The sequence below is a fragment of the Pomacea canaliculata genome, linkage group LG13, assembly GCF_003073045.1.
Source record: "Pomacea canaliculata isolate SZHN2017 linkage group LG13, ASM307304v1, whole genome shotgun sequence".
Lineage (NCBI taxonomy): Eukaryota > Metazoa > Mollusca > Gastropoda > Architaenioglossa > Ampullariidae > Pomacea > Pomacea canaliculata.
The window spans coordinates 516130-535828 of NC_037602.1; the positions used below are offsets into that span (position 1 = coordinate 516130).

The following is a 19699-nucleotide window of genomic DNA, read 5'->3' on the forward strand; positions in this document are numbered from 1 at the left end:
ATGTAATCCTCTAGCCATACAAGTGGAAGTCATCAACTGCATATGCCATGAACATGCACCATCTTCACACAAATATATGTCAGTCTACCCATCTGGGCACACACAGGTCAGTCTACATATAATTTTGGTAATTTTTGGAAAAAATTTATTCCGTAATTATAGCATGCAGATACCCATGAATTATTTGTGCATTTCATCTTTGCTACAGAACAGTTGTACACAGATTAGTGGCCATGTCAGCCTGCTGCTCTTACATTGGTGCCTCCAGCCTATTCTAGAATATTCCCATATAGTCAGCTGTCTAAAACGTCTTATGAATCATTTCTATGGTTTTCCATTCCTATCAGCTGAAAGAAGATGTGTAGGACATTTGTGATTCAAGCACATCAAGTGGGACTCCATTATTTCCAGGAAGGAATCACCGATGTTCACTGAAGGGATGGAGAAAAAAATGGTTCCTGTCCCAGTATTCTTCTTGCTAGATGCTAGACTATGTCATTTTTCACTGTTAGAGCTGTCACCACAACATGGGTCAACATGTTTCTGCCCATCAGCAGAGCAGTAGGGTGTGCACACTGAATTTTCTCCCTGCCATTACAATCTCTATCATTGAAGACGATTAATGTCTAGCACATATTTATGGCTGGATGCCATTTACACACTAAGCAGCAGCGTTTAAGGTGCAACACAGGTAACAAATGTAACAGGTAAATATATTTATATGGAAAAATATATGAATTAATATCAAGCAAAATCTGTCAAAACATTAAGCATACAATAATTCGTATGTTATAGCAACAATATCAGCAATGCACATTACGTCAGAGCCATTGTCCAGTTAATGTTACATAGACCCTACAAAAATAGTTTTGAAATACCAGACTATTGGCCATGACGAGAGACCGGGCGCCCTCACGGGCTACAATAACCTTTGCCAGTGTGTTGCACTCAACTCTTCCCCGACTGCCTTTCTTGGTTCCGTCTGTCCTGGCTTGTTCGGCAAATCTTGGAAGTCGTTTGGCCATAGCTGCAGCTGTTCTCAACTTTATTTTCCCATAGGAAAATTCTCTCGACCATTTTTACTTGCCACAGTCTTTGTACATCTCCGTGTGTGCAGGTAGAATTTAACATCGGATGAGGATTTTTCTCAAGAAACGTCGAAGAGGTAGACCTGAGTGCCAAAGGCTGTTTCTCGCCTGCCTTCACCAGAACACATAATTGTTTTATGGAGTCTCAGAAGCTTCCCAGAAATCAGAATTCGACTTCGATAAACGCATGATCCCTATGAAAAATGATTGATGTCGGTTGGAACTCCTCTGACATGACGTCCCGAGCGAGAAAACTGTCATGGTGTCATGGCTCGCAGCCCAACACTTCGATGAACATCACCGGATCTGTGCCGCTCCACCTCTGTGGTATGACCTGTAGCTCGTCAGCAACAACAGGTGAAGGGAGCATCAAGATCAAGGCCTTGCCTTTCTTTGCAGCTGTGTTGAACATCTAGCGGGCAATGACAACAGCAGTAGAGGTCGGTGAGCAACTCGTACACCACATGAGACGTCAGCACGTTGACAGTCACTAACAGGCACGTCAGAACATCCACAGGACTACATGCAGCCATCAGCTTCACGGGACTACTGGCGTTATCACGCTCATTGGACTATATATAGGCGTCAGCACGTTCACAGGGCTACATACAGGCGTCAGCATATTCACACGATTACATACAGACGTCATCACATTTACATGACTACATACAGGCGTCAGCATATTCACACGATTGTATATAGCGTCAGCACGTTCACATGACTACATACAGGCGTCATCACGTTTAAATGACTATATACAGACGTCAGCATATTCACACGATTGTAAATACAGTCAACACATTCACAGGACTACATACAGACGTAGCACGTTTACACGACTACATACAGACGTCATCACGTTCACATGACTACATACAGACGTAGCACGTTTACACGACTACCTAAAATCGTATCATCAAAGACTAGTGATAGTCAAGTCTGTTAGAAGTTTACGCTGTCTTTGGCTCACGTCACTGAGCAGTCTTCACGTTCTTTTCACTTCCAATATGTCCTACCGTTCCTCCTCTCCCCTCTCCCCCACTGTTCTTGTGGCCCCTCCTGGAAATATCCATTCTCTCCCCCTTGCATCCTCGTAACTAGAAGGTACCACGACATGTTTTCAACATTTTAAATTTCATCAGAAGATATGTTTACTCATTAGGCACCATCCTGTGGTGTACTGTTCAACAGAATGTCTTCTGTCTGGAAGCTGTTCACCGCTGCCCATACACTGTGATTCTAGAGTCCAAAGTGCCCCATCCCCACCATCAGTGGTTACCGACTAATGGGTCTGCTAAGAACACACATGGTCGTTGACTGTGACGTATCTCGCAATGGAAACAGTGCAAGAGGTTTGAGAAAGAGCACTGTTAAAAGATGGATGATAGACAAAAGAGAGGAGTCGAGGCGGCGAGCTCAGACCTTGATGTTGCCAGAATGTGTGACGACTTGGGTCCAGTAGGGAGTGGACGTTCTGTCTCTGTGCTTGAGGGTGAACACCGTCACGCCATCTTCCCCTGTCTTCTCCATGACGGGGGCCTTGACCATCAGCCCCGTCACCTTCATGGGATGAGACATGCCGATGATGGCGTAGCCGTTCAGGTTCTCAAAATCCTTCGAACTGCCAAGGTTGGTGAAAAGCAGGCGCTTCGGTTCGCCGAGGCTGTTGAGACATTCAGGCGGCACTGCCAGCACAACCACCACACACCTGACACTAATACATGTTGCACACTTGACACACATATTGCACACTAGACACACATATTGCACTAGACACACAACAAACTGCATACTAGACACACACACATATTGCACTAGACACAAACAAACTGCATACTAGACACACACACATATTGCACACTAGACACACATACATATTGCACTAGACACACACATATTGCACACTAGACACACTTGACACTAGCATACATGCGTCAAGCACAGCCACAAGAATTTGCCAGTACCAGTCAGCACACGACACACTAGAGAGTAGCAAACACAGCACAGACACAACACACTTGACAGTAACACAAGCAGCTCAAAGTGACACACTTAAAGTAACACAGCGAGGACATCCCTGACAGCTGTAGAGCCAACGACACACCTGACACAACACAGCCATGACACTAAACAGTCGTACACAGTACAGCACGACCACGACACAACAGTGACACATGCTACGGCCCACGCACACATCAGGTAAGACTAATATTACTGTGACACGTCTGGCTGTGACATGACAGAGTGTTTACCTGACGTGTGGGGGCTGAAATGGACGTCCACTGCTATTTTCTCTTCATGCTTGCCCTCGTCCTCCACCGAATGTGGCTGAATCTCAACCTCCATCATGTCCATCTGCTTGCTGACGTCTGGTGAGTGGTGGACAGGACACACAGTAGTCACGCTGTCATCAGAGCCTGACACTAGTGTGTATCCTGTGCAGCTCACGTCCCTACTTATGTATCTGGGCATCTCACCACTTGTCCCCAGGCTCTCACAAAACCTATGCCTCTACCTCCCCACTTAGTGTGTCTGTGCCTGTAACCCCCCCACACACACACACACAGTGCATGTCTCTAACCCCACTAGTGTGTCTATGCCTCTCACCCTGCTAGTGTGTCTATGCCTCTAGCCCCTACTAGTGTGTCTATGCCTCTCACCCCGCTAGTGTGTCTATGCCTCTCACCCTGCTAGTGTGTCTATGCCTCTCACCCCACTAGTATGTCTATGCCTCTCACCCCACTAGTATGTCTATGCCTCTCACCCCGCTAGTGTGTCTATGCCTCTCACCCCACTAGTGTGTCTATGCCTCTCACCCCACTAGTGTGTCTATGCCTCTCACCCCGCTACTGTGTCTATGCCTCTCTACCCACTAGTGTGTCTATGCCTCTCACCCCACTAGTGTGTCTATGCCTCTCACCCCGCTACTGTGTCTATGCCTCTACCCACTAGTGTGTCTATGCCTCTCACCCCGCTAATGTGCCTACTTATCAGGAAGCAAGGTCTCCTCATGGCATCAGTTACGAGTGTATAAGAAGTCTGGTTAGGAAGACAGACGACCTAAAGGCCTGCATACTGCGCAGAGAAACGGATTTCTACAAAAAAAAGTGCGAGTCCATATTTTAAAGTGATCTTTCTACCAATGCAAAGCTTCATTAAAGGAACTCAACTGTTTGTTTGCATGGACACAACACAATGACCTCTGGCCTTGAGTCCTGCTACACCGCGCTAAGATCACCTTTAGAGCATCCCTAGGTCAGGCCGACTCTCGGAGGGACAGAGGAACTACAGACCTGCTCCCCGCACTTCTGCACCACTTGGTGTGGGGAGAGGTTGACACTTAATTTTTCAGTTTGACATTTTTTATTACATAAGTTGATACTCTTTTCTAAGCCACTTAAGTTTTCAATTTGTGATTCGTTAGCTTGTCTTGTCACTTCTGTTCTCACTTTGTTGCACCACTTGCCGTTGGGGTGGGAGGTCACAAAGACAAAACACTAGATATTCCACTCAAACGAACCCTCATGCCGGATAGGTCGAGGCCCGGATAAACAACGACCGCGCACACTGCCAGCAGGCTACGGGGTGGGTACAGCCACAAATGTCCTTTGACACAAACATAAAGCTGAGAGAAGACAGGTCATCAAAGACAGCAATGGCCGCCTTCTCACAGAAAGCACCGATGGACTGAATATTGGAAGGACCTGTACAGCTTCCAGCTAAAGACAGACGCTAACATCCTTCAGAACAACAAAGGCTGTAACTTCTCTGTGCCAAAAAGTCTGGGAACGTGAAGAACTACTCAAAGAATAAGCGTAATCGCTAGGTCTACTCCTTGCCAAAACAAAAGAAATAGCAAGCTGCCAGAACTGTAGAACAGTGCGGCTAATTATCCACCCAAGCAAATGCTGAAAGTAATACAGAACCGCATGCCCACCACCCTGAGTAACTGCTGGCTTCACAACAGGTAAAAGAACAGGTTCACACAGGCTTCACAACAGTTCACAACAGTTGAGCAAATCTTCAACTACTGTATCCAGATAGAGAAACATCTTCAGCAGCAGCGGGACCTCTATCATCACTTCACAGACTTTAAAAAGGCTTTCGACAGACTGATACCAGTCAAGAACAAAATGACTGAGAGTTGCCCTTCTCCCCCATGTCGGATCTGCTACATCTAATTACAGTGAAATTCCAACATTTGATAAATACGAAATCCCACTCAGCAATCGACATCAAACTTTTCTCTTCATATTAAGTTGCGAAACTGTGGCCCAGGGACATCCACATTAGACAGGTTTATAAGTTTAGTCATACTTGTCCCCACAACCACATCTGCTGTGACCTTTCTCCTCCCTCTTCTTATTTACTCGTATCTGCAATCACTCTTCTCTTTAACCTCACTCTTCTCACTCGTATCTCGAGGCATCCCCTGAAGCCACGTGCAGGCACAGCTATGCTCTTGGTGAGACTATTGGGGGTCTAAAAGGATGCGACATTAAGATGGATGTAATACGCCGGACCCTACCTGGTAGCAAGTAGCACGCCAGGATGTCTATAGACAGGTAAGGCTTGTGAACCCATTCGTCAGGAAAGATTCCGATGGCATCAGCTTCTAAAGCTTTGGGCAGGTGAAAGACCACTGGATTTTTAGCGTCCTCCTTGGACTGAGCGCCAGTCTGAAATACCTGTTTACACGCACGAACGCACATGTATATTAATGTACCTTATAAGCTGCTTTATAAATCAGTTATAAGTGGATAATATGGTGGATAATATAGCTTCAACGCGAATTCAGAACTATGTATTTATGTGCTGAGTGGATTCGTAAGGAGAAAGAGTATTGAGCAGACTCATGATCGCGAGGACTATGACGGTGTTCGTGTTGGAATGTTCGCTGTCTGTTAGCTTTCCGTGCACATTCCGAAGCACGCACACAGCCTGAACGAGGCATTCAAACAATTTTATAAATGTGAATGATACATGAAGTAATTGTGCAGATGTGAGAAAGCCACCCCTGGTCCGTGCTGATAGCTGTCCGAGTCCATCTAATCAGAGAGTTCCACCCTCAGCTTGTAGGGTTAACCCTCTAGCACCCTCCACTAACGTCTCGTCAGGCTCAAATCTATTGGCTTATGTCATGGGAAGCTATTTGCCTACTTGCACAGTGGGGACAACAAGGGAACCCGAAGAAACACTGCAGCTGCCAGTAGCCCTGTGAACAGGTGCCACGTCCTAAGGACGTGATTGCCCCGTGACAGGATCTGTGCCTTGCACTTTCGGTTCTCTTACGAGCCAGCGTTTAACCACACGTGGTATAGATAACAGCTCACCCGAGGTGTTCCCGACATGTCGGCGTAGTAGTCCCACTCGCCGCCGTTGTTCTTGTAGAGCAGCGAGAAGCGGGTGACGGCACCCCACTCGCTTTCCCCTTCCGGCCCCCGCACGTTGCTGACGCCCGCGACCTTCAGCCCCATCACGACGGACCGGTGGTGGAACGTGATCTCCAGCAGGCGATGGCTGTGGTGGTTGGGGGTGTCGGTGGGGAACAGGTATGGGACGTAACCAATGTCATACACAGCGCGCCACGCCTGGGCCGGGTTGCCGAGCGCAGAGAAGGTGTCAACGGGTGTGGTCTCCGCCGAGTATCGCCACTCCTCCGGCTGCCGACAGGACTGATGCTGCGCTAGGCACCAAGCAAGAGGAGACCATTGCTGAGTCTCCACATGCTCGTCAGCGTGGCATGTCAGTGTAACAAAGTGTTTTGCAGGCAATGACTAGGTTCGTTGTGTTAATGTACAGAAACATTCCAAGCTCCATCTGTCTCAGGCACACTTGAAGCCAAGACGCTCCACTCTCAATACCTTGCTGCTACCAACACGGAACGTCCTTTTCCATGCCTGAACTAGTTTTAGAATGTTGAAATATATTCTAACATGTTCTAAATCAACATCTGGTACAAATTCGAATACATTCCCACCAAGAAACACATGACATAACGTAAACCAAAGCTGTTGCCAGTAAAAAGCTCGTGTAGTTGGAGCTACAGGCTACCTTAGGAGCACGTTTAACGCTCTTTACAGGAAACACACCCACCAAGCTACTTTCCATGAGCCAAGTGAGTCAGACGAGAGACATCTGCATCACCAACCGCAAGTACGAGGAAGACGGTAAGTGACCTCTTGTGGGGTTGCAATGAGTAACACATTCACGTCATCACAGTTCTCTGCTGGCCAAGGGAAATGGTCCCACCGCCTTCTGGACTTCATTGAGAAGACCTACACCAAGGGAGGAAACCCTGACAAAAACAGTATCAACACGACATATCAACACGAAGGCGTTTAATTTCCCCGATGAAGATACCTGCACCACTCCTCTGAAATTGTGGGCGAAAGCTTTCCCCCACAAGCACCCGCCAGAGATTAGTAGTACCGCGGCCAGAAGTTCAAAAGGAAAAGGGTTAGGAAGTAAACCCAGGAAATTCGATGTGTTAACAAGTCAGAAGCTCCCCACCATCAACAGCTCACCCCAACAACTCTCCCAAGCAGCTCGAGTAGGTGACCAATGGACAGGTGGGATGTTGGGTGCTCAGCCAGAGGTACGGTGGTTCAGTTTCGGGAGACAATTACAGACTATGGTCATAAGTTGTGGTACAGCGACGACGACCTCAAACACGGACATCACGTGAGATTCCTCGTGATGCAAAGAGGTGGTGAGAGCGGTGCTCAGCTGCTCACTCGTCTCATGCTAGCTGTCGCTGCCAGGCACCACAATGTGACTGACCATCATACAGCCAGGCCACCCAATATGAATACACAAAGACCACACACTATGACCTTTATACAAGTGTACGCCCCCACTTCTAGCCATCACACAAAAGTGAAAATCTACGAACAGCTAGAACGACCCATACAGAACATCTCCGCCATGTTCAGGGATTTAAAGGCACAGACGCTCATCATGATCACAGACACTTATCAGCAATGGCCTGGTATGGTTTTGTGCTTCGACCTAGGTAAGACAAGGGTCTGAGGCTTTTACAGGATGCTCAAAGCCACAAGTTAACTGTCACTAATACCCTTCCCCCTCACAAAAGTCTGGTAACCTCACTTTCTCCAGACGATTCTATTCCCAATCTAACTGACTTCATCTTTTCAATTAAGCATCAGTAGGGCACAGACGAGGTCATATCCGGATATCAATAGCGATCCTAATCTCGTCTCAACAAGTCTAAGGCTGAAGCTAAAGGAAGATACGCAGACTGTAATGGAGAAATCAGAATTAAGACAGGATAGAAGTTGCTTGATTTTGGAAAGAAATAGCAAGTAGAATAGCAAGAAATAGACTGGGCGGGAATTGTCTGGCTCACTGATGTGGAAGGTAGGCTGTTTTAATAGCGGTTTCACTAAGGCTGCTTTGAAGGTAGTGTAGAAAATATGTTTTCTATGTTGTCTTTAATGTATTTAGTGTGTGTACTTATTAATGTTGGGGTAGGTTGATTAGAAGGGACAATAGGTAATGTACGGGCAGCACATCAGTCCGGCTGACGCGCCACCCGTCTGGCTGTCCACTCAGCAACCGGTGGCCAGTCGGGGGCTAACAACAACATCGACGTAAGCGGCCGAGATTCAACTATGGCCAGGGGAGACAACTGGGTAACAGCCCGACCCCCTTCATTGTCCAGCTGAAGGCCGGGTACCACCTGAGGCGACCAACGCCCCTTACACGTGCTTTCAGAGCCTTTCTACATGTCCAAGGCCACCGGGACAAAGATAGTCCCACCGGAAGAGAGAAAGGTACAGACGTAGAAAACTCACTTTTCCGGGCGGCTGGCTAGCGACTGGCCACGACAGAGAGTCCGTCTTGTAACAGACGTAAAAAGGGTCCAAGGGACTTGGAGTTGTATTATCATCTGTGGCGAGTGTGTGAACTTGAGAATTAGTAGTGAGCTGTCTCTTTATGAAACTTAAACGTCATTGGACTTTGTGAACTCTTACTCTGTGGACTTTGGTGAGCGTGTACTCTGTGGAATACGAAGGGACACCAGAGAGATAAGTGTCGTAATTCATTTACTAACCGGATGTATGATATGTATATATTTATTCATGTATTGCTAAAATTATATTCTTTAATTATTATCACGAGCTGCAGTGAATTTGTTGTAATTAGGTGTGTGGGCGAATGTATGAACGAAATAGCCACTGCGCGGCAGGGCCTACATTGCAGTCCATTACAGGTAGTTGGGAAGATGCCAGAGGACAAGCTATTATTTACTATTTCTGTGACGGCAGGGAGTAGGATGTCGAGACAGTCTAGCAGTAATGGGTTGGGAAGTGGGTCCAGTGCACAACTTGTGGGTTTTGACTGGAGTATGATGGTCCCAATCTCACTCTCCAAGATTGGCTGAAAGGAAGCAAAGGAGCACTTTGGCTTTGCCAGATCGTCGACGTGGTTAGTAAGAGCTGAATGATGCACAAGCAGTTGGTTAAGTTTGGCCCGGATGTCAAGGATCTTGTGGACAAACTCATTCAGTAAATCAGGTGCAATGACTGAGCAGCTGAGGTCTGTCCGTGCGGCCCAACAGGTGCTTCCATGTCCTAAACAGGCTCCTACTCGACGAACAAGAACTGATGTGAGCATGAAGGAATGCAGTTTTGACCGAATGAACAAGGTGGATGGCAGCATTTAGCATCTGTTTATGGGCAGTCAACCCGGACCTACTCCACAACCTCTCAGCTCGTCAACGTTTTGCCTTAGGTCTCCGCAGCTCAACACGAATGATGGGTTGATGGAGATTGTTTGCTGGGAGTGTTGCAGTGGTCAAGCAGATCAACAAATTCTGACAGAAACAGGTTCTCACTCTGTTTGTGATGTTGGGTGGCGGTCTATATAAGGACATAAGATGAACTTCTCTGTCTGACAATGAAAGTCTTGCATTCGCAAATTCAATTAACGAATGTACCCAAGGGAGATCAGCGCTAAACGTAAGGTGACTCACGAGAGATGTTTTAAACATCACAATATGGCTGAACGCTTTCTGGCACAGAACATGATCACGTGGACACACTCTATACTCAGACAGAGACTGTCCTGTCCACGTCCGAAACTATCCGTGGGCTCAAGATCGGCCTCGAGGGTGCGCCTATGGTACTGCCAGGGGGGAATTGGTGTTTTACGCCGTGTCCAGCAACTGAAGGCTATATTACGGCAAGCAGCCAGCCTTGTAAACAGATGCCACGTGCAGAGAAAGAACAGCATGCCCGAGACGAGAAATGAACTCTGGGCAGCCAACCTTCACTGTATTGGTGACAGGCGCTAACCGTTGCGCCACCGGGCCGTTTAATTAGGGGAGGGGATGGACGGATGATGAGTGATGACGATTATGTGCTTATTAGGATTTATTTCAACACTATCAACACATTAAGATATGTAAAAGGCTGTTCCGTGTTGATAACATACAAGTGTGCAGGAATTGGATATTTCGAGTGAGGCTATCCCACTATTCCCTCAAGTCGTTCATGACGTAGTTCACTGTGCAAAACAACATCTTCCTCCATTACAAACACAAATCCATTCTTAGTCTGTTTTAAAGCTTAGAACACTAACTAGAATAGAGTTGTAAGGAAGACAGAGAGGAAGAGGATGACAACTCAGATGCTGTAGACAGTGGTGGTGTACTGACAATGTTTTGTCTCCAAAAGCACGACTTCCTCTTCATCATCGTCTTCTTGTTCTATGGCCTTCGCAGCTTCTATGGCTAATTCTGAGTTCAAGCCTTTCAGCCTTGGTGTATGTTCGGCGATTATTTCGACTTCCACTTTCTCTGAACATAAGGAAAGTGTAACAAAAGTGTAAACACTTCAAAGACTTGTCGTAGATTTAACCAAAAAGAAAAGTGTGTAAACAAAACTTAACATTAGATCAGGTGTTATCATTTGTTGCGAAAGTGGTTTATAAAGTATGAGCGTTCAGAGGTGTGTAGAGAACAAATGGCGGAGAGATGGAGGGAGGTGAGAGATAGACTGACAGCTGACAGGAAGTAACCCCAACCCTGCATACGACACCATTCATGGTATTTTCGGAGGTGATCATCACCCGAACGTCTGAATAAGAATAGCAGCGAGTGGCGTTATAAAGAAGCCAGGTACCCAGCCAGCCACCCAGCCAGCCAGTCAGACGTTTTTGAACTTACTCGTTTTTTTTCTCGGGAGAAGCAGGTAATCTTCAGGAAATTCAGATGATTCGATGAGCGCATCCTCTATGACTTTTTCTTTGATGTCTGACTTCAGGTTCTTGATGTCTTTCTTCAGTTTCTTGGCGTCCATTACAATCACCTCTGATCGTGAAGGTAAACAGTCGTCAGAGAGGTTTCGTTAGCCACCAAAAAAGACCACCAATGTGATAGTGTGTGACACAAGTTGTAGTCAGTACTGAGACAGGTGTATGTGTGACACACAAGATGTACTCAGTACTCAGACAGGTGTATGTGTGACACACAAGTTGTAGCCAGTAATCCACAAGGTGTATGTGTGACACACAAGTTGTAGTCAGTACTCAGACAGGTGTATGTGTGACACACAAGTTGTAGTCAGTACTCAGACAGGTGTATGTGTGACACACAAGTTGTAGTCAGTACTCAGACAGGTGTATGTGTGACACACAAGTTGTAGTCAGTACTCAGACAGGTGTATGTGTGACACACAAGTTGTATCCAGTACTCAGACAGGTGTATGTGTGACACACAAGTTGTAGTCAGTACTCAGACAGGTGTATGTGTGACACACAAGTTGTAGTCAGTACTCAGACAGGTGTATGTGTGACACACAAGTTGTAGTCAGTACTCACACAGGTGTATGTGTGACACACAAGTTGTAGTCAGTACTCAGACAGGTGTATGTGTGACACACAAGTTGTAGTCAGTACTCAGACAGGTGTATGTGTGACACACAAGTTGTAGTCAGTACTCAGACAGGTGTATGTGTGACACACAAGTTGTAGCCAGTACTCAGACAGGTGTATGTGTGACACAAGTTGTAGTCAGTAATCCACAAGGTGCTCCTAACTGAGACAGGAGGTATCAGTGACACAGGTGGCAAAGGATGCAGGTGTTAGCGAGTGAACTAAAAAGCGTTAGTGACAGTGTTAGTGAGTGAGGCAGGTGGTATCGACAGTGGTTACAGGTAACTCAACCATTTAACAATGTCACCAAGGCTGTTTGACTATGTCCCTGAGTTAATTTGTGCACGTAAACCGTAAAGTAAGGGAAGATTTCACAATACCTAGACAAAGGTGAGTTACATTATTTGAGTCGTCGCCCAAGACGCGGCTTCATACCAAAGACACAAGGTCCAGTAATGTTCTGAGAGAAGCTGTCTCAGGAATGGCAAACACTGTACTCATAGGATTGAAAATGGTGTAGGGCTCGTCTGGCTTGACAGGGAAGGGACACACATACAGGTAGACAGACGGGTGATGGGACGGACAGACATCAAATACTGACGAGGAGAGTTGTCTTCTCTTCAAAGACAAGAAACTCTTACCAGGATCTTCCGCCCCTACATTTTGGCCGGTCAGGTCTGACTGCAGCACCAACAGATCTTTGTTCACTTTCTTTGTTTCTTCTTCGATGACTTTTTCTGATCATATGAAGGTAATCTCACTGATTTTCAAGTATAGTCATGGTAATACAAATTGCAGTTGATCAAGTTTTAGTAAGTATCCACGTGATCGGAACCAGACTAGACATAGCTAGTGACGACAGCTACTAATTCTACTGACAGACGTTGCTAGACTAACAGACACACGATGACTACTAACACACACACACACACAATCTTGTCTGTCACTATCATTCTACACAGTCACACAAGACTATTGTACATGACAGTGTGGGGGTAGGGCAGGGGGAGTGGGTGTGTGTATGTGTGTGTGAGTGTGTGTACACCTGTGTCTAACTCTCTCGTCCTACCACACAGGTGGACTGGTGCTCTGAGTGCTGGCTTACGCTCTATGTTGGAGACATCGAGGGCATCGCGAAGGATCATCTTAGCCATGGAGAGGGAGCAGATGACGAGCCTGACCTCAAGGAAGGGCACACCTGACCAGGTGAGCGGCGTAAAGCGTATTGACCTGATCTCCACAGGCTTCAACAGGTTGACCACCGACGGAATATCCGCGAAGGATAGGTCACCATGGGGTTTAAACTCCTGCGCAGTGTACAAGAGGCCCCAACAGCTTCTAAGACTAGTTTCTGTTAAAAGCTCCAGACATACACACCCAAACCACGACACAAAGCTTTCATCTACAACAATTGACACACTACCTGACCCCACTTCCATGTGCACAGGAGCTCACCACAAAACACGAGCACAGGGTGTGATCCCAACATGTTCACAGAACGACAACTTCTACTAAGACAGTTTTACAGCCACGTCATCAGCAAGTCACAACTAACCCTAACTCCGTCAGTAGCAAAAACTACTACACAACTATTATACATTTGACTGTTAACAACTGTCTCACAACTATTACACAGCTGTTACACAACTAGCGAACAATTATTACACAGACATTAGACAAGTGTGACATAACTAGGGTCAAATGTCAAATGGCTGACCCCGTCCCTAGTCAACGGGTCTTCCAGCTGCTGCATCTTCCCCGTCTCGGTGATGTAGGTGACCACGTAGGTGCTCACGAAGCCAGGCTCTTGTTTGTAGAAGCCGTGTCTGAAGCCTGCTCGCCCACGTGTCGTCCAGCCCACCACCAGCACGGGCAGAGCGAAGTCGAACTCCAAGAACGAAGTTTTGCCGATCGACTCCGGCAACCTGTCCTTAAAGGACAGCGAGTCGAACTCCATGCTGCGAACCACTTCGCGTGTATCTGTGCATGGTTTCTCTGCACACACACACACGAATCCGCCTGTCAGCCATAGAGAGCTGCTATAGTCCCTCCACAATAGTATAGTCTGTCCTCTACACTGAGCATACGAGGGACATTCAGCACGCAGTACCCACGACACACGAGCAGCACACACACACACACACTGCACGATGCACACACACACACACTATCATCCCATACTACACACCACTATTTATACACATTGCACGCACGCACGTGTGCACCCAGTCAAGCACCCACCTTTCGGTAAACCTGGAAGTCCAAGTTTGGGCGCTGGTCGTAGACGAACCCTGTGTAAGCACAAGACAGTGAGTGGTGTTCACTGCTCTACCTTCAAACATATGAACGTGACTCGAGTAAAGAGCTGAGTAGACATGCACGTGCATCGTGGGTCTACGTGGTAAGTGTCGGGCAAGTCTACACCAAGGGTTACAGGGTCTCTAGAGGTAGGTCTACACTGAATGTACAGAGGACATCGGCACCCATTAGGAGCTTGGGTCCCACCTTGTGACGGACACTGCGACAGGTGGACACTGGAAGTCCCCCATTCTCTCGCCTCGCCCCTGACTGGACCTTGGTGACATTTATGTTCTGGAAGATGTGAGTATGAATAACCCAGCAGCAGCAGTTTTACCAGTATGAGATGCTGTATTATACTGCCAAGGTCTGGTAAGACAGTCGCGTGAGCTGTGCTCGCCAGGACTTTCCTAGCGGACACCGTCTGCCGCACGTGCGACATAACGAAGACGACGAGTGCGAGTTTGAAAGGTTCTGTAAGGAAGCCAGGTATAGACAAATATTAACTTTTTGTGCTTTAATGGCAACTGGTTTTGTGCAACTGCATTTCCTTCTGGATGAAAAAAATTGTAAACTTTTCCTTACTTTCCAGACTTAATAATTTATACTCTATGTACAGTTTGTCTGAAAACTGAATCGGGAACCAATGCCGGGACATCGAGGATGGAATGACACTAGATGACAGCAAAAAAGCTCCCAACTTCTAAAGACCCTCACTAAGAGAGATCAGCTTTCATTCATCAGAGACAACCCCAAGTCTGTACATAGTCTGAATGGAGGAAAGTCGCCACAAGGAGTGTTCAAAGAATGGACGCAGTCACTAATCATACCCTCCCCAGAACAGTGAACTACAGAAGCTTAAGCCTTATCAGCCAACAGGCAGTCATGCTGAACCTACAGAAGAACCACCGCCAAGGAGTTGCTAGTATAGAAACAGCGTGAGCAGATCTTCAACTGTCGCATTCTCATAGTAAAACATCTTCAGCATCAGCGGGACCTCTACCATAACTTTGTTGACTTTAAAAAGATATTTGACATAGTCTGGCACGAGAGGTATGACATGTGATGAGAAAATTCAACATGGAAGAAGGCCTCGTTGAAGTCACCGGAGCTGTACAACAGGTCAGTAAGTACAGTAGAGCTGAACAACCAAATAGGAGCTTATAGCCACAGTAGGCGTACGTCGAGGATGTACTTTATCACCAGGGATGTTTAATATCTTCTTAGAGAGCACCATGCCGAAGCTCTCCACGACCATCATACTTGCATTTCAGTTGGAGGAAGACCGATGTGCAACCTACGCTTTGCAGACTACAAAGACCTGTTAGCAGGCACTAACAAAGAACTGCAAGACCTCACCAACAGACTGACAGACAGTTCAAATGCATGTGGAGTGGAGACCAGCACTGAAAAGAGCAAAGTCATGATCCCTGGCAGCGGCAAAGCAGAGAGCTCTATGACCGGGGTCATACAGGCTCCAAGAGGTCAGCAGCTTCCAGTCCTTGGTAGCCACCCTTTCGTAGGACGGCAGCTCCACGCCAGATATCCTCATCAGGATCGCGAGAGCAACAACAGCGATGGCTAAGCTGGATAGGATCTGGTATATCCATAAGGTAAGGTTTATTACCAAATACAAGCTGTACACATCCCTGGTAGTACCGCTCCTGCTCTAGGACGTGAGACGTGCACTCTGCTCGCCGAGACGGACAGGAGAATCCTGGCTGAGGAGGCCACAGTCGTGGAACACCATGCAGGAACCTCTACTCTCAACAGTCAAATGACGTAAGCTGGTCTTTTTTTTGGCCGCGTGACCCGTCACGATACCCTGCTGAGGACTACCCTGGAGGGTAGTGGACGCCGCGGTGGTCAGAGGAAGAACTGACTAACGAAGGTCAAAGACTGGACTGGTCATGGTGTACAGGACCTGCTGACTGTCGCTCACAGTAGACAAGATGGCGGGCCTGTCAACTGCCAGTCTGTCCACGTCATTCCCCCATCCGCAAGTGGTGTCAAGGGACGACTGACCTACCCTGTAAGCAGATGCTACATGTAAAGAAAAACAGCGTGTCCGAGACGAGAACTGAACACAGGGCAGATAACCACTCTTTCGGTGGGTGGGAGGTGAGAAATAACACAGTTCACTGGTAAGATTAAAGTAGACCGGACATGTAGCGGCAGGTCTTTTTTGTGTTTAGTATTGAGAAAGGACATGTGTATGTGATACAGTCTGACCAGACGAGGTGCATGCCTGTCACGTGACATCGACAAAGTCTTTAGCAAAACATCCATGAAGCCTGTTTCCCTACTGACACACTTCTTTGCCGTCTGTTACATCCCTCCAACCCGGGTAGATAAGGTACCCTCAGGCTTGGTGAACAGCACAGTTGTCTTGCTGTTTGCTCACTAAAGAGTTCACAGGGTGAGTGTTCCTATTATTTCCCATATAAAGAGTAAAGTGGGCGAGTTCTCCTGTCAGTGGCTCGAGAGAGAGGCTTGGACCCAGCGGCCTGTACGTTTGGAAGTAGAGAGCACTAACCTGTAGACTAACCTGTAGATTACTACACTAATCACTGGTCGACGACACATTTGCTGTCTCCCTGACTCCCCTTCATAGGGCGGTCCTGTGGCACGACGGTCAGCGCCTGTCACTAATACAGTGGAGGCTGGCTGTCCTGGGTTCAGCTTTCGTCTGGGGCACACTGTTTTTTCTCTGCATGTGGCATCTGTTTACATGGCTGCCTGCCTTGCCGTGGTACAGTCTTAGTTACTGGTTCGGAGTAAAACACTAATCGCCCCCCCCCCATCTTACTCATCATACTCACCCATCCCTCCCCACCTTCCATTGAGATTGGCCCCCACGTAAACACGTCTGTCTGTGAGTTGTCTCGCTTAGACCACCGGCCTACAGCGGCGGGGACAGCAAGTGATGGAGGCAGTGATGAGGCTCGTGCGAGGAGGAGACTTGCTGAGAGAGGTTCTCCTTCACAGGACTTTATAACAGGGCGGGGCCGCGTGTTACTGGGGTGAGGGCGGGGAACTACCAGGCAGAGATGAAGTCATCAGCACTACACAAATGCACGCACTGTCTCTCTACTATTTAGCAAAATAAACCAAAAAACTGCAGCGACAACAACAACAACAACAAGAAACAAAACAGCAAGTGGCAGGCAGAAGAATTGCATGTATGCATTAAATCACACATAAGCACAATCACAAGCCCATAGTATTGGCCGCACACACCAGCGCACAGATCAACATTAGCATGAACTTAGTTATGATGCCCCCCCCCCCCCACACACACACAGAGAAGGAGAGCAGCACAAAGAGAGGAACAAATACAACAGGAGTAAAGATCAGGTGTCAACAGGCCACGTGTTCGTGGCATAAACAAACTTTGTTGGTAAGTTGAAGTGGCAGCCAATGTGCATACTACACGTGTGAGTGGACGATACGAACAAGAAGCACGTGATCAGTGAGGCAGAGTTGAGTAGGACCAACACATCTGAGGACATTCACACACTGGAAGATGGAAGTCAGAGACTGACCCTTCAAGATGTCCGCGACAAACACCCGAAGAAAGAAGGAGGACTGCGACGAGCAGGCAAGCTCGAGCCATCGCGCGGCCGTCTGATCCACCCGGCTCCACAGCCAGTGGCGTCGTCTGGTGGTCATCCACCACCGCGCATCCCCTCCCTGCCTCGCCTCCCAGTGTCCTGCGGCGCACAGGCTTCCCTGGTGCTGGACCTCCTCACCCCACAGTCTCCGTGTGCACTGGCACTGCCCGCCACGCTGTGGCAGTCACAAGTGAGGTTGGCATCGCTGTAAGCATCAGTGTCAGTGTCAGTGTCAGTGATACTCCCCGCCACACAATGGCAGTCACAAGTGAGCTTGGCATCGCTCTAACCATCAGTGTCAGTGTGCAGTCACATCGCTAGCTACAGGCCGCTCATTGGCATTGTCATGTCCGCTGGTGTCGGCTGCTGTCCGCCATTCATTCCATCATTTGTGACGACATTCAATCTTTGACGTCATAGCGGCAGACATTGGGCGCACGCGCAGTCACACGTACACTCACGCGCCCAAAATGGCGAAGAAGGAGAGGACAAGGAGGAGATAGCATACAGCACAGCAGTCGTGTCGGCGGCGTGTGTGTGTGGCAGCAAGTTCACGACTTGAACACGTTTGTCGGCAGCTCAGAATGTTTGTTGACAGAAAGTTTGTTGACAGAAAGTTTGTTGACAGAATGTTTGTTGACAGAAAGCTGTTCGCTGTGGCGTGGCGATCAGCTCCATGTTGGCACTCACGTCAGGGAAGCTGCATTGAAGTACACAGACGAGGCTCGCATGCACGCGCACGCTGAAGCACGTACCCACACACTCTGACACACACTCACACACACTCTTTCTCTCACACACACACACACTCTCACACACACTCACACACACACACTCTGACACACACTCACACACACTCTTTCTCTCACACACTCTCACACACACACACAAGGCTCTGGGCCAGGAGCGACCATGAAGCCTGTGCTGTTCACTGCTCCGCCTGAGGTTGATTTATCCGCCTGCGCACGAAAACCTCGGAGATGACTGGAAACTGTGATCGAAGATGAAGTGACAGACGCAGGAAAACTGCTCCTCCTCCGTGTTTGGTGACCCGCGCACCGCGCACTTGGCTCCAGGAGGTTGCCTGCCTCCGCTATGATGCTCCACGGACCACACACACATTGCTACAGGCCGGTGCACGTACATCTGTACAACACTACCACACACACACAGTCACACCCAGCCATCCGCTCACCTACACGCACGCTCTCTCTCTCTCAGGAATGTCTATGTACACTGAAAGTAAACCCACACCGACACACGCCCACCCCGGGGGCCAGGCAATGTAATCAAAGACGATGGCTTGCGGCCCACAGCTCCCACACCTGTCTGCGCTTTAATTAATTTGCCGGCCAGAAGCTCCTCCAGTGTAGGAGGCGATGACATGCACGAGCTCTTGCTGAACACCTGGTAAATCAGCCCCACCCCTCCTTCACTCCATCCACCCTCTCTCAGTACCAGCACTCAGCACGGGTGTCAGAACTACAGATGGGCGTGTTCTCTACACGGACTGACGCCCTTCACTATGGCAGCTGTATTATAGTGTGACACATAGTATTATTATGACAGTAGTATTATAGTGTGACACCTAGTATTATGACAGTAGTATTATAGTGTGACACCTAGTATTACGGCAGCTGTGACACCTAGTATTATTATGACAGTAGTATTATTTAGTGTGAGACTATATAAGTGTCATGTTATGTCAGCAGTACTACTTAGTGTGAGACCTACTAGTATTATGACAGCTGTACTACTTAGTACTACCTACTAATATAATGACACTAGTAGTATTTAGTG

General features: G+C 47.8%; 1 protein-coding gene across 2 annotated transcripts; it reads right to left on the reverse strand.

Moving 5' to 3' along the window:
- Positions 1-123: 123 nt before the first annotated feature.
- Positions 124-18376, reverse strand: LOC112553678. Of its 2 annotated transcripts, XM_025221061.1 has the most exons (12): positions 17831-18375; positions 14229-14278; positions 13705-13982; positions 13093-13294; positions 12629-12724; positions 11281-11424; positions 10771-10911; positions 6422-6774; positions 5617-5776; positions 3341-3457; positions 2511-2773; positions 124-1500 (listed from the first exon to the last, which is right to left on the reverse strand). In XM_025221061.1, exons 1-12 carry the CDS (start codon positions 17899-17901, stop codon positions 1354-1356), a joined length of 2022 nt encoding a protein of 673 aa, XP_025076846.1. In that variant the 5' UTR covers positions 17902-18375; the 3' UTR covers positions 124-1353. The 2 variants fall into 2 exon arrangements, with proteins under 2 accessions (XP_025076846.1, XP_025076847.1); XM_025221062.1 differs by lacking the exon at positions 124-1500 and having other exon boundaries at positions 2549-2751; positions 17831-18376.
- Positions 18377-19699: the final 1323 nt, after the last annotated feature.